The sequence below is a fragment of the Lithobates pipiens genome, unplaced genomic scaffold, assembly GCF_037356315.1.
Source record: "Lithobates pipiens isolate NorthernLeopardFrog02 unplaced genomic scaffold, aLitPip1_a1.2 Scaffold_1, whole genome shotgun sequence".
Lineage (NCBI taxonomy): Eukaryota > Metazoa > Chordata > Amphibia > Anura > Ranidae > Lithobates > Lithobates pipiens.
Window position 1 is genome coordinate 216,224,165 of NW_027507685.1, and position 15,746 is coordinate 216,239,910.

At 41.2% G+C, this 15,746-nt stretch overlaps 1 protein-coding gene across 1 annotated transcript in view; it reads left to right on the forward strand.

Annotated features, from left to right (window-relative positions):
• The window catches only part of SHKBP1 (SH3KBP1 binding protein 1), a 37,633-nt gene extending 22,089 nt beyond the window's left edge, over positions 1–15,544 (forward strand). The window contains exons 11-18 of the mRNA XM_077482513.1: positions 1,060–1,147; positions 2,571–2,687; positions 2,852–3,022; positions 5,820–5,975; positions 6,083–6,179; positions 11,330–11,514; positions 13,098–13,233; positions 14,618–15,544. Coding sequence (XP_077338639.1) covers positions 1,060–1,147; positions 2,571–2,687; positions 2,852–3,022; positions 5,820–5,975; positions 6,083–6,179; positions 11,330–11,514; positions 13,098–13,233; positions 14,618–15,173 — 1,506 coding nt within the window. The 3' untranslated portion in view covers positions 15,174–15,544. The remainder of the gene's footprint in view (positions 1–1,059; positions 1,148–2,570; positions 2,688–2,851; positions 3,023–5,819; positions 5,976–6,082; positions 6,180–11,329; positions 11,515–13,097; positions 13,234–14,617) is intronic.
• Positions 15,545–15,746: the final 202 nt, after the last annotated feature.

The window sequence follows — 15,746 nt, forward strand, 5'->3', positions numbered from 1 at the left end:
ACAAAGCAAGGTCCATAAAGACATGGATGAGCAAGTTTGGGGTGGAGGTACTGACCTGCATAGACTCCTGACCTCAACCTAATAGAACACCTTTGGGATGAATTGGAGTGGAGATTGTGAGCCAGGTCTACTCTTCCAACATCTGTGCCTGACCACACAAATAGACTCCTGGAAGAATGGTCAAACATTCCCATGGACAGCCTTCCCAGAAGAGTTGAAGCTGTTATAGCTGCAAAGGGTGGGCTAACTCAATATTGAACCCTACGGACTAAGATTGGGATGCCATTAAAGTTAATGTGAGTGTAAAGGCAGGTGTACCAATACTTTTGTACAATATATTGTCCATCCTTGCATTGGTCCAAGCTGGTTGTGTTACCATGTAACAATTGCTCCACCTAAAGTCTGTATTAAAACATTAATTGACATACCTAATCGGCACATTGATGAGCATGAATGGATTCGTTTTAAAGATGGTAGTGTCCTGATGAAATAATGAGTCTCTCTGAGACTGGGTGTTAATGAATTACAGAGACCCAGTGGGGTAGGAAGATAGAACCCTGCCAGAAATCAGGTGGCAAAATCTAAAGCTGTAGCTGTATGTCTGCAGGCTGACTATGCATGCAGAGTCCTGAAGGACAACATGAGGTGTTGCATAGACATGACAATACCTTTGATGGTTCCTAGCATAGGGGTTTACTCTGATATCTGCCAGCATCCCTTTTAATCAACAAATATAAGTATTGTCTCCCAATTGGTTGGGACTGTAGAGGCACCTAACTGGGGCGACAGTCCTTGTATTTGTCCATACTTTGGATGGTGACACACATTGTTTGGGGGATACTCCTTATAAGATCTGCTAGTAAATCGTGGATTGTTGAACCATAATACTATTGTAAATATGCAGAATGTCAGTAATTTTTTTTGTTGATCTCTGCTTTTCCTCACTCTTGTTTTGTTTTGGTTTTGTTGTCCTTGTGCTTCGGAGCACATTGTCATCCGACCGTAGGTGAAAATATACCTTTTTCTTTCCATGATACCCAATGTTTTATCTACTGACAGATCCAAGATGTAGTTCCGATCAACAGTTATGATACAGCTGGCTCCTTCCTGCTGCTGGGTTGTAACAATGGATCCATCTACTATGTAGGTAAGTGTCAGGACCCTGGTCTGATCCTGCAGCCTCTGCTGTGTCTGGTAGTGTCTCTTCTTGCTGAGCCACCTGGGATGCTGGACAGCTCCCTGCCTTGAACCTTGAACCTCTTTGCTCCCCCCCATGAATTTCCTATTGTAGCCATGTCTTTCCTGTTTGCCAGATTATTGTACTCTCTCCAGCCAATATCTTGCTTTTGCCACTCCTGATGCTATCTGTATCTTTTCTACCACTCGTGACCTTTGGCCTGTTTACTGACTACAATTCCACTTGGTCCCTACCTGTTATATCTGCTACTGGACCCCAGCTTTCACACCTCATGGTGGGGTGACCCTGAAGTCTGTGACCTGGTACTAACATGCAGTAAAAAACCCACCCCCACCATCAGGAGCTCTGGTGAATACCGGTTAGTACATAGACCCTGCACCTCGGGTGAGCCTGTGTCATCCACCAGAGTGACCTGCTTCTGTACTTTATCTAGCTGGTCAGTAGGAGCCTCTTTACTGCTGTAGCTACTGGTCTCCAAGCCTGAACTCTAACTGTGTCTGTAAAGCCCCATTCATATCTGCTGACTTGGAATTGTGTGAAAAGTTGTTTTTCGATTCTGCCCACAGTTTCAAATGGCACTGCGATAATGGCAAAACGCACCAAGTGCGTTTGGGTGCCATTCATGAATGGCACCTTAAATGCAGTGTGATTTTTGCCATGATTTTCACGTGATAAATTGCAGGAAACCGCATCGCACAAAGCTTGTTGGTCAAAAAGTAGCAGAGGCTGCTTTTGGGTGACAGGCTAAACCCAATGAGGTTTGCCGCATGAAAATCTTGGCAAAACGGCACTGCTTTTCAGGGACCATTAAAAATGAATGGCACCCAAACACACCTAGTGTGTATTGTAAAGTTTCATGGTATCACGTGGCTGTTTCTAAAACATGCTCTTTGTGTTTGTTTTTTATCTTGTTACATATCCATAACACACGGGCCAAATTGGTGACGTCAGCCTTTTTAACGAAATCCGGCCGCCATTTGGCCATGTGTAAGACAGACAGTCTGTCAGAAGCCAGTCGTTTTGGCTGGTTTCTGTCGGACAAGCATGCTGGAAAACCAGCAGCTGACTGGCTTCCAAACGGCGCTCTCAGCCAATGGTTAAAAGCGCTGACCAAAGTGTTGTGGCAGGAAGACTGCTTGAACACTAAAGAACAGCAGTGACGATTGCTGTACTAACTTCAGATCGTCAGTATGGCGGCTCTGACTGGAGCTGTCAGTTTTTATTTTTTCGTTCAACTCAGCGGTTTGTGTGTACCGAGCTTTAGTCCTCTGGACCTCAGGAATATTCTCTTCTTCTGCTTGATTGATTCTTCATTTCTCTGCTTATCTTTCTTCACACTCATCTACTTCTTTTTGTTATGATTTTTTTGCAGATGTCCAAAAATTTCCTCTGCGCATGAAGGATAATGACTTGCTTGTTACAGAGCTTTACCGAGATCCATCTGAAGATGCTATCACTGCACTTAGCGTCTACCTCACACCCAAAACAAGTAAGATTACTTTCGCTTTACTGTCACTGATGACATTTTCCTCCTGTACAGACTTGTTCTCTCTCAACTTAGAAACAAATGGATCTGTTTAGATGTAAACTCCTATCTTTTATAAAAGGTGTTTTTTGCATGCTGCAGTTGAGTAAACAATCTTCTTTCTTTAGGTGACAGTGGTAACTGGATCGAGATAGCCTATGGAACAAGTTCTGGTATTGTAAGGGTTATTGTTCAGCATCCAGAGACTGTTGGGTCTGGTCCTCAACTTTTCCAGACATTCACTGTTCACCGCAGCCCTGTGACCAAAATAATGCTGTCAGAAAGACACCTGATCTCAGGTAATGGATGTTTATATGTCTTTTCCTCTAGTGCCATCAAGCCGATGTACACTTTTGTGGTGACTATCTATCTATTGTATCCATCCATTGAAATTTCTTAGCAAAGTAGTGATACAGAAGTGAATTGGCAAACCTTTATTCTACATGGAGATTAAAGTGGACGATTAGTCAAAACCTAACTAACCCTAATCCTACTCTCAGCCACGTTCTAAGCCTAACCTATCTAGCCCTGTAAAGAAAAAATCGCTATACATAACTTTTATGCAGCCAATCCGCTCTACGGCGGTGGATCCTGTGTGTAGCAGAGAACCAGCAAAGGCTGTGCAGTCCCTGGGAGGTGACGTAGAGAGCTCCTTTGTAGGCTGCCTCTCCTGCACACTGAAGCTTCCACTGACGGCTCCACATAGGACCGGAGCGGCTGCAGAACAGGTAAGTATAGCAATTTTGTTTTCTTTACAGGGCTAGACAGATTAGACTTCGAATGTAGCAGAAATTAGGTTTAGAGTTAGGTTTTGATTAACTCCTTGAAGCTGGCCACACGCAGATATGCGGCTGCTCAGAGGGTGGGCCTTAAAGTGGTTGTATACTTTTTTTTTTTTTTTTTTTTTTTTTTTGACTTTAACCTACAGGAAAGCCTATAATAAGGCTTACCTGTAGGTAAAAAAATATCTCCTAAACCTGTACGGTTTAGGAGATATTCCCCTCGGTATGCGCCGCTGACTGCAGCGGCGCATGCGCACAAGGGGATTCTCGGCTGAAAATCTGGCAGTGGCCGACCGGCCGGAAAGAAATCTCCCACATGCATGCGCGGGAGTGACGATATCGCGGCTCCGGCCACTCACAGCGCCGGAGCCGCGATACCCGGAAGAAACGCTGAGGGAGCATGTCAGCTCCCTCGGCGTGGATCGGGCCAGATGTCGGGGTCTCATTCTAAGGTAAGTATTTCATAATGAGCTAGTATGCGGTGCATACTAGCTCATTATGCCTTTTGCTTTGCAGGTGGTAAAAAAAAAAAAAAAAAACATTAGCGGGTTTACTACCGCTTTAAGGCCGAGCAAGCGCATATATGTGGCTGAGTTAAAACAACTAATTGTGCTTAGCGTGCGCTCACAGCACAGTAGCCAGCGGGTACTGCAAAGCTCCTGATGCATACTAGCGATTGAAAGCTTTCCGTTCATGTGACAGCCAATCACGGTAGTCACATAATCAGAAACCTTGCCCTGCCTCCCGACATCTGGAACCTCTTAAAGGGCCGAGAGGTTTCAGTGCCATGGGGTTAAACGTCCACTTTAAGACTCCTCTTAAGTGCTATTAAAGGCTGGAATTTTTTTAGCCTAAAATGAGAAAAGGTTTATACTTGCCTGCTCTCTGCAAGGATATTGCACAGAGCGGCCCCTCACCATCTCTTGTGGGGTCCCCCGCCAACACTGTCTGCTTCTCCTTTCCTTAGAGTACTCCTATGGCAAGCCATATGCTATGTGGGCATGTTCCTGAGCTGGTCTGTGTGCATCCATAGATACACACAGGGTGGCTCAACCATGCCCCCACTCTCTCACTGGGTTTGATTAACAGCATTAGGAGCCAATGGCTCCTGCTGCTATTTGTGTGTCCTCAGAGAGCAGGGAGAAAGACCTGATGGGCACAGTGCTGGATCACAAGAAGACCAGGACAAGTATTTAGTTAGAGGGAAGGTAGGAGAAACAAACGCCAAGGTGAAGGGTGTGTTTTTATTTATTTTTTTATTGCCTTTTAATGCAGTAAAAAAAACAACAACTTTGGAACCACTTATTATACAGTGTCCGTTATTAGCATTGATCACTGTAATAATGTCACTGGTTCCCAAAAAAGTGTCAAGTGTCAGCTAGGTGTCCGATCCGTCCGCCGCAAGGACGCAGTCCTGCTAAAAATCACTGATTGCTGCCATTACAAGTAAATAAAAATGCCATAAATATATTCCCTGTTTTGCAGACGCTATAACTTTTTGTGCAAACCAATCAATATACGCTTATTGGGATTTTTTTTTTACCAAAAAAAATATATAACAGAATACATAGTGGCCTAAATTGATGAAGAAATTTGATTTTTTTTTTTATATTGAATATGTTTTATAGCAGAAAGTAAAAAAAAATTTTTTTGAGAACTTTTTTTGTTTATAGCGCAAAAAATAAGAACATCCGAGGTGATCAAATACCACCAAAAGAAAGCTCTATTTGTGGGGGGAAAACTGTTGTGCGCACCGTTGGCGGTTAAAATAGTGCATTTCCCTATTGCAAAAAATGGCTTGGTGATGAAGGGGGGTAAATCTTCTGGGGCTGAAGTGGTTATAAGTATAGATAATTAACCACTTGACCTCTAAAAGGTTTTACTCTTTGTGACCAGGGCATTTTTTTTTTTTTTTTTTTAGCTATTCAGCACTGCGCTGCTTTAACTGGTAGTTGCACAGTCATGCAACACTGGAGCTTTCTTTTGATGGTATTTGATCACCACTGTTTTTTTTTTTTTTTTTTATTATATAAATGAAAAGAGACCATGCATTTTGAGAAAAATTTTTTTCTACTTTCTGTTTATAAAACCTATCCAAAAAAATAAAAAATAAAAATCGAATTTCTTCTTCCATTTGGGCCAAAGTGTATTCTGCTACATGTTTTTGGTAAAAAATAAAATATCCCAATAAGTGTATTAATTGGATGGAGATATACTGGAATTTAGGCAGCTGTAGATGCTATACTGTAGTGGTGTATGTTTTTCTCGCAGTAGAACTGCAGCCTTTTTTAAGCTTTTGTATTTGTCATTTTAGTATGTGCAGATAACAACCATGTGCGTACCTGGACTGTCACTCGCTTCCGTGGTATGATCTCCACCCAGCCTGGATCCACTCCTTTAGCATCATTTAAGATCCTCGCTCTAGAAGATATTGATGGGCATGCTGGCTGCAGTGCTGGGAATGATATTGGTAAGTATTTCCAGCAAAGCTGAATCACCCCAGAGCTCATTTTAATGTATATTTCTGCAGTTTTATCTTTGTTTCCCTTCTATTGATCTTTGTGGCTTTCTCTTCAGGCCCCTTTGGAGAGAGAGATGATCAACAGACCTTCATCCAGAGAGTGGTTCCTGATTCTAACATTGTCTATGTCCGCTTATCTTCTACTGGGAAGAGGTGAGAGGTCATGTCATTCTCATGCTTGGTGATTATTTTTACCAGCAGATACTTGTTTGCTTACATACTGCTTGACCACCGGAAGTTTTTTCCTCTTCATGACCAGAGCATTTTTTGCTATTCAGCACTGCGCTACTTTAACTGGAAATTGGGTGGTCATGCAACACTGTACACAAATGACATTTTAGATCAAATTTTTAACACAAATAGAGCTTCTTTTGTTGGTATTTGATAGCCACTGTTTTTTATTCTATACAGTGCATTCGGAAAGTATTCAAAGCGCTTCACTTTTTCCACGTTTTGCCTTATTCCAAAATAGATTAAATTCATTATTTTCCTCAAAAATTCTACAAACAATACCCCATAATAACGTGAAAAAAGTTTGTTTGAAATATTTGCAAATGTATAAAAAAAAAAAAAAAAACCTGTACATAAGTATTCAGCCTTTGCTCCATACTTTGTTGAAGCACATTTGGCACCAATTACAGCCTAAAGTCTTTTTGAGTATGATGCTACAAGCTTGACACACCTATTTTTGGGCAGTTTCTCCCATTCTTCTTTGATGGACCTCTCAAGCTCCATCAGGTGGGATGGGGAGCGTCGGTGCACAGCCATTTTCAGATCTGTCCAGAGATGTTCAATCAGGTTCACATCTGGGCTCTGGCTGGGCCACTCGAGGACATTCACAGAGTTTTCCCATAGCCACTCCTTTATCTTGGGTGTGTGCTTCGGGTCATTGTCCTGTTGGAAGATGAACCTTCGCCCCAGTCTGAGGTCTGGAGCAGGTTTTCATCAAGGATGTCTCTGTACATTGCTGCATTCATCTTTCCCTCAATCCTGACTAGTCTCCCAGTTCCTGCCACTGAAAAACATCCCCACGGCATGAGGCTGCCACCACCATGCTTCACTGTAGGGATGACATTGACCAGTTGATGAGCGGTGCCTGGTTTCCTCCAGATATGACACTTGCCATTCAGGTCAAAGATTTCAATCTTTTCAGCAGACCAGAGAATTTTGTTTCTCATGATCTGAGAGACGTTCAGGTGCCTTTTGTCAAACTCCAGGCAGGCTGTCGTGCCTTTTACCGAAGAGTGGCTTCTGTCTGGTCACTCTACCATACAGGCCTGCTTGGTGGAGTGCTACAAAGATGGTGGTTCTTCTCGAAGGTTCTCCTCTCTCTATGGAGAAACGCAGAAGCTCTGCCAGATTGACCATCAGGTTTTTAGTCACCTCCCTGACTAAGTCCCTTCTCCCCAGATCACTCAGTTTGGCCGGGCGGCCTGCTCTAGGAAGCTCTGGTGGTTCCAAACTTCTCCTATTTAAGGATGATGAAGGCCACTGTGCTCATTGGGACCTTCAATCTTGCAAAAAGTCTTCTGTATCCTTCCCCAGATCTGTGCTTCAATACAATCCTGTCTCGGAGGTCTACAGACAATTCCTTGGACTTCATAGCTTGGTTTGTGCTCTGACATGCACTGTTAAGTGTAGGACCTTATATAGACAGGTGTGCGCGCCTTTCCAAATCATGTCCAATTAACTGCATTTACCACAGATGGACACCAATAAAGTTGTAGAAACATCTCAAGGATGATCAGTGTAAACAGGATGCACCTGAGCTCAATTTTGAGTGTAATTTCAAAGGCTGTGAATACATTTTTTTTATTTTTAATAAGTTTGCAAAGATTTCAAACAAATTTCTTCCACTTTGTCATTATGGGGTATTGCTGGTAGAATTTTGAGGAATATAATTTTAATCCATTTTTGTATAAAGCTGTAACATAACAAAATGTGGAAAAATTGAAGTGCTGTGAATATTTTCCAGATGCACTGTAAGTAAAAGACCAAAAAATTCGAAATAAACCCCATTATGTTTTACTTTTCTGTTTTAAAACCTATCCAATAAAATTTAAATGTATTCACAAATTTAGGCCAAAATGTATTCTGTCTTTCGTTAAAAAATAAAATCAAGTTGTCCATTTTTCAGAGAATATGAATGATAGCATAAACTTTTCTTTGACTTGTGAATAGTGTTTGGCTGAAGTCATTTATTATCAGTGAACTGTGTTTACTTTTTTAAATCGTAATGACAAAAGAAACTAGCGAAATGACCCTGATCAAAAGTTTACATACCCCAGTTCTTAATACTGTGTATTGCTCCCTTTTAACATCAATGACAGCTTGAAGCCTTTTGTGGTATTTGTGGATGAGGCTCTTATCTTTTCTGATGGTAAAGCTGCCCATTCCTCTTGGCAAAAAGCCTCCAGTTCCTGTCGATTTTTGGGCTGTCTTGCATGAACTGCACGTTTGAGATCTCCCCAGAGGAGCTCAATGATATTGAGGTCAGGAGACTGAGATGGCCACTCCAGAACCTTCACTTTATTCTGCTGTAGTCAATGACAGGTCGACTTGGCCTTGTGTTTTGGATCATTGTCATGTTGGAATATCCAATGTGCGCTGCTTCCTGACTGATGAATGCAAATGTTCCTCTAGTATTTTTTGACAACTGAATTCATCTTGCCAACAATTTTGACCAAATTTCCTGTGCCTTTTGTAGCTCACACATCCCCAAAACATCAGCGATCCACCTCCGTGTTTCACAGTAGGAATGGTGTATCTTTCATCATAGACCTTGTTGACTCCTCTCCAAATGTAGTGTTTTAGGGTTGTGGCCAAAAAGTTAAATTTTGGTCTCATCACTCCAAATGACTTTGTGCCAGAAGGTTTGTCTCTGTGCTGTTTGGCGTATTGTAAGCGGGATACTTTGTGGCATTTGCATAGTAATGGCTTTCTTCTGGCAACTCGACCATGCAGCCCATCTTTCTTCAAGTGCCTCCTTATTGTGTATCTTGAAACAGCCACACCACATGTTTTCAGAGAGTCCTGTATTTCACCTGAAGGTATTTGTGTTTTTTTTCTTTGCATCCCGAACAATTTTCCTGACCAATTTCAGTTGGTCTACCTGACCGTGGTTTGGTTTCAACAGAACCCCTCATTTTCCACTTCTTGATTAGAGTTTGAACACTGCTGATTGGCATTCTCAATTCCTTGGATATCTTTTTATATCCCTTTTCCTGTTTTATACAGTTCAACTACCTTTTCCTGCAGATCCTTTGACAATTCTTTTGCTTTCCCCATGACTCAGAATCCAGAAACGTCATTGCAGCACTGGAAGAAAGATGCAAGGGTCTGTCAGGAGTCCAGAAACTCATTGACTATATATATATATATATATATATATATATATATATATATATATATATATATATATATATATATATATATATATATATATATATATATATATATATATATACACACAAGTTGACACAAAGGGATCTGCATGGCTATTAAAGGTAATCATCCTCACCTGTGATCCGTATATTATAAATATATATATATAATTTATAATATACGGATCACAGGTGAGGATGATTACCTTGCAGACCCCTTTGTGTCAACTTGTGTGCATGTTATTAGGCCAAAATCACCAGGGTATGCAAACTTTTGATCGGGGTCATTTAGGTAGCTTCTGTTGTCATTATGATTTAAAAAGAATAAACACAGTTGATTAATAATACATGGTTTCAGCCAAACACTAACCATGAGTGAAAAATGTTTTTGTGTTATTCATATTCTCTAAAAAATGGCCAAGAAATCATAAATTCTGCCAGAGTAGATAAACTTATGAGCGCAACTGTATTTGAAAATTGATCAGTCCTGATATACTGCCCTTTTTTGGAGAGTAGACAGTCCGAGGCATTTAGTAAGAGGCATGGCGAGGTTTTTGAAGTTGTCATATAATTTTTTATTTTTTTTTTGTTTGTCAAAATGTTTTGGAAAATGAAGAAATTTAAATACATTTTGTTTTATTGTTCCTTTTTTTTTTTTTTTCTACATACTGTTAGTGCAGTACAGAGTTGTCATATGACTGGTGTGGCAGTGATCACGGATACTCTCTCGTGACAGTACATTTTTTTTTATTTTTTTTTTTATTTAGGTTTGTTAAGTTGTTGTGGTGGTTTGTTTGTGTTTTTTTGTTTACACTGTTGCTTATACGGTGATGATCACTATTGTTTGTAAAGTTTTTAGCTGTCATGAATGGTTATGAACAGTTTTCTTATGGCTTTGATTTGTGATTGGCTACAGCTAATCACATGGTACAGGTAGCCAGATATCATATGATTGCTGTGGGCCATTCACAGATCACAGTAAGCAAACTGTTCATGAATGGAAAACCTTTCACGACAGGTTGTTTACATCATGCGATCGTTATGACCAGCCATAGGGATCACATCATATCCGGTTATCAATAACATTAATCCACCTGACATAGCAGGCACAATCATGTGTGTAAATATATACAACTGAGCTTAGCACAATTTAAAATCAGCGCTCAATGGAACTCAACATAAATACAATAAATTAATTAAAAATATCACATTTTAATCAAAAGAAAAGCACAGAAGTAAAATCGTTAATATCCAGCACAACAGCGAGGGATGCACGTATTGTTCAGTCAAATAAAAGTCCAAAGTAGGAATAAAGCAAAAACAATAGTACACTGTACCGCCTTCCTTCAGAAAACAAGGGGTTAACTCTCGGCTATAGATCTATTAGCAGATAGTCAAAGTGTAGAGGACTCTACGCTTTGACTAGCTGCTAATTTTTTTTGCTTTATTCCTACATTGGATTTTTATTTGACTGAACAATAAGTGCATCCCTCACTGTTGTGCTGGATATTTAATGATTTTACTTCTGTGCTTTTCTTTTGATTAAATGTGATATTTTTAATTAATTTATTGTGTTTTATGTTGAGTTCCATTGAGCGCTGATTTTAAATTTGTATTCATGTGAACCTCTCTCCAGAAGATTTTTTTCAGCCGCACTGGATATCAATCAGAATCACTCGTTTTTGATCTGACTTTGATAGGTTGTCTTTAATAAGACCAAAAAATTTTAGCGCTGGAGTTTTGTGTTGTTGATTAATATACAACTGAGCTTGCCCATGCCGCCCCGCCGCAGTAAATGTACTGTGCTGGTGCAGCAAGTGGTAAAAACAAAAAAAAATATGCAAAATACAAATTGGTGGTCTTATCTCTTTTTTTTTTTTTTTTTTTTTCAATTCTCCTGCTTTTTAAATTTTATTTTAGGATCTGTGAGGTCCGCTCTGTGGATGGAACCCCCATTACCTCATTTACCGTCCATGAGTGTGAAGGATCCAGCCGTATAGGCTCCCGAGCACGGCGCTACCTCTTCACTGGCCATGCCAGTGGCTGTCTTCAAATGTGGGATCTAACTACTGCTATGGAGGTGGTAAACAAAGGGGAGTCGGGAGGTGAGCGGGCACCCAATTTTGACTCTGTGTTTATCTGGCTAAGTCTTTTTACGCCCCTTAAAAAAAACTTCAATAGCCTTTTCTGGGACCTTTCCAAATTCATGCTTAGCGTTTCCTTACCCCTAACACATGCCCAGTGTGTGTGTGTGTGTATGTATGTATGTATGTATGTATGTATGTATGTATAAGTACTCATACGTTTTTAAAGTTCACCTTTTTAAAAAAGACACTTTTTTTTTTTTTGCAGATAAAAAAATCTGCATTTTTTTTTTTTTCTTTTTTCTAAGGAGCCTGCAATCTCAGGCTCCTGCAAACTCTTATTATAGCTGCCTGCTCTTCCCTCGTACAGGCAGGCAGTGACCTGAGAGCAGGAAAATCAATGGACTACAAAATCGCTCACCATCACCCTCGCAGCTCATTGAGGACTACAAGCCGTCATCCACAATGGCTGACGGTACATGTAGGCATTCATTCACAGAAAACTGTAAATAAATGACACAGCCGTGTGGACGGAGCCCCGCACAGCCGCAATGTTTTCAAATTGCGACAGCGGGGAGATCTCCTGCCTGCTCTCACAGGGAGGTGGGGAGCAGGGGGAGAAGCTGCAGCTGCTGGTCCATGTTACATGTTTTCTCTTAAAAAAAACGGTGGAACATGTAACGTGTTTCAAAGGTGATCTTATCCTTTTTAAGAAGGTTGTTGGGTTTTTACAAAAAACTTAAAGCGCATATAAAGATATGCTGTTGTACATTGTGGGCAGGCAGGTTTTTTTTATTGCAGAATAATCATGTATAGTCTCTCTCTCTGCAATAAAATTCACTTGCCTGTTTGCATTGTCCCCTGCGATGTAAACTGGACTGTGCAAGTGCTTCTCGGCTTACAGAGGGCGGCTTGATCCCCAGTGTGCTGGAATGATGGCCTTCTGCATATTCGCAGGAGTAACATCATTCCACACCAGCCAGCGAAGATGTGTGAAAGTTGGCACACAGGAGAATATGCCAGCGAGGGATGGGATCGTTGGAGGAAAGAGGAGTATAAACACACCCTTTAGTTCCACAATAAAGGATAAGTTCACCTTTGGGAACATGTTCCACCCATTTTTAGGATGTGACATGTTCCCAATGCTGCAGCCGCTGCCCGATTTCTCTCCCAACCTTGAGCTACAACCCCCGATATCCTTTGTGGCTGTCACCTTGTAGTTCTGAATGAACTGCTACGGCACTGTGGATTGCCTTGGTAGTTCATTGATACTTTCTGTCAGTGTTTCTGCTTGCCCGTACAGGCACACAGATGCACAGAAAGATCTGCACGAGACCTGCATGGCACCAGCTATTTTCTGATCACTGGTGCAATGCTTTACAGGCTCCAAAAAAAATGAATGCACCTTTTTTAACCTGCAAAACAAATGTGCATTTATTTTATTTTTTAAAGTGAACTCATCCTTTAACAGCCTTTTTATGAAGCTCTACCAAGTGCTTTTATGTGGCGTCTAAAGTGTTTATAGACACTGCGTCATCTGCATGGCAACATCAATGTCATTCTCTACTAATGTATCATTGTCATTGTGTTCATCTACTTTGCAGCAGAACAAGGGGGTCTCACACAGGCAGAGCTGCTGGAACAGCTGGAGCAGTGTGACCTGGCTCTCACTCGCACCCCAGAAATAAGCCCAGCCACATCATTCAACCACAGTGCCAACTCTCGCGCATCACTAGCCAGGTACATTCTTTAACAAAAGGAAAATTATAATAAAAAAAAAGTGGCATGGTTACACTCTTGACAAACCTCCTTGCTTTGCGAATCTTGACTGTGAAGAGCAGGCTCAGTGTCCAATTGGAAAGTGCAGGGGTAAAAAGAGAAGGCCAATATTAAAATTAGAATAAAAGAGGTTTCACTTTAAACTACGTAGAGGGTTCTTTACTGTAAGAGCGGCAAGGATGTGGAATTCCCTTCACAGGCGGTGGTATCAGAGTGGAGCATCGATTAGTTTCAAGAAACTATTAGATAATTAGATATACTACTAGATAAGCACCTGAACGACCGCAACATACAGGGATATACAATATAATACTGACATATAATCACACACATAGGATGGACTTGTGTCTTTTTTTTCAACCTCACCTACTATGTAATGAATTGCCGTAGGGTGTCTGCTATTCCATATTTTGTTTTATTTCCTTTTATAGATTTGTTAACCACTTGAACTCCAGAAGGTTTTACCACCTTCATGATTAGACCACTGCACTACTTTAACCACTTTAGCCCCAGAAGGATTTACCCACTTCCTGACCGGGCCATTTTTTGCAATACGGCACTTCGTAGACTTAACTAACAATTGCGTGGTCGTGCGAAGCTGTACCCAAACAAAATTGACGTCCCATTTTCCTCCACAAATAGAACTTTCTTTTGGTGATATTTTGAATACCTTTTGCGGTATTTATTTTTGTGTGCTATAAACAAAAAATAAATAAAAATAAAAAAAAGCGACAATTTTAAAAAATATCCCCAAATAAAATAAAAATAAAAATTCTTCCTCAGTTTAGGCCAATATATTTTCTTCTACAAAAAAAAAAAATCACAATAAGCGTATATTGATTGGTTTTCTCAAAAGTTATAGCATCTAAAAAATGTGGGATTGTGAGATTTATTTTACCAGTAATGGCGATCTGTGAACTTTAAAATGAACTTTATTGGGACTGCGACATTGCGGCAGACAGATCAGACACTTTTGACACTTCTTTTGAGACCACTGACATTTATATAGGGATCAGAGCTATAAATGGCCACCGATTACTGTATAAATGACACTGGCAGGGAAGGGGTTAACACTAGGGGATTGATCAAAGGGTTAAATGTGTCAGTTGAGCACAGAAATATTAATATAGTTAACTTTCAGTGTTGGACTTTATTTTGCAAAAATTTTTCAGTTATTTACCTATTTTTATGACTATAATATATAAAAGTATGTCTTCATTCTTGCATCATAATCTGTACATGTATGATTTAACTCCATAGAACTTGTTTTATCTCAGTTTAGCCTGGTCTCTGCTACTAGTTCACAAAAAAGTGCAGCAATAATCCCTCCATTTTTATATTTCAGCTTGCAGTCTCAGCTGGGTGACGGCATGCGGGATCGATTCTCCAGGCTTATGATAACCTCCTCTCAACGCCCCGCTGCGTCTACTCGCCCCACAGAAGGCTGGGCCTCCATGTGCAGCTTGCAGCCACACATATCTGGGAGTTTCAGCTCTTTGCACAAGTCAGACTCTCTCCCTCGCTCCAGCATGAGATCTAGTAAACCACAGAGCTGCCAGTTAAAGGCAGAAGGCCAGTCGTTTTCCGCAGTTTCTGATCCACCGTCTCCCCGCGCCAGTGGCAGCTTTGTGGAGCGCTGTCAAGAGCTTGCTCGTAATACAGAATCACACCAGTCAGACACACGACGTTCCAGCATGGAAGTGGCCGCCACCAGGATGAAATCGCCTCGATCCTCTGCTCCAGTTAGACGGCCGGTTTCACCCGCCCCTCCTCCACCCCCACCACTTTGTGTAGCACCGCCATCACCTTCTTTACCTTCTGCAGCAGACACCTCCTCCTCATCTTCACCATCTCCTCCCAAAGTTCCACAGAAGCCTAGGCTAAACGAGACCTCATTTTGACAGCGGCTGTAGAGCAGAAGGTTACTCTGAATAATAGGCTGGAGGAAGGATGGCATTTTAACCCTGATCTTACAAAGAGTATTCCTACCCATTTCTGCGTTGCATGCTTATTAACCCATTGGCACCAGCCGAATATCCGTGTGAATTAGTGTAAATACAGCTGTGCTGAGCGTGTGCACGCTCCCAGCTACGTTACCAGCGGCTAACGGAAAGCTGTCGAATTTGTGATCAGGAGCTTTCCAATCTTGTGACAGCCAGTCACGGCTGTCACATGATCATTATCCTCGCCCCACCTCCTGGCATCCTAAACCCCTTTAAGGGCCAGGAGGTGTCGGTGCCAAGAGGTTAAAGTTCAACTGCAGCCAAACCACCCCCCTTTTTTTTTTTTTTTTTTTTTTTTTTTTTAAGATGTCAATAGGGAGGATATCAGTTACTACATCTGTCGGCTATTACTGCTGTCTTTGTCCTTGTTGTGGAGGTTTCACATCACTTCTTGTCCCAGTGATACTTCAACAAGAAATTAGAGGGTGTGCGATTCACTGGGACAGGAAGATGCAAAGCAACGTAAACCTG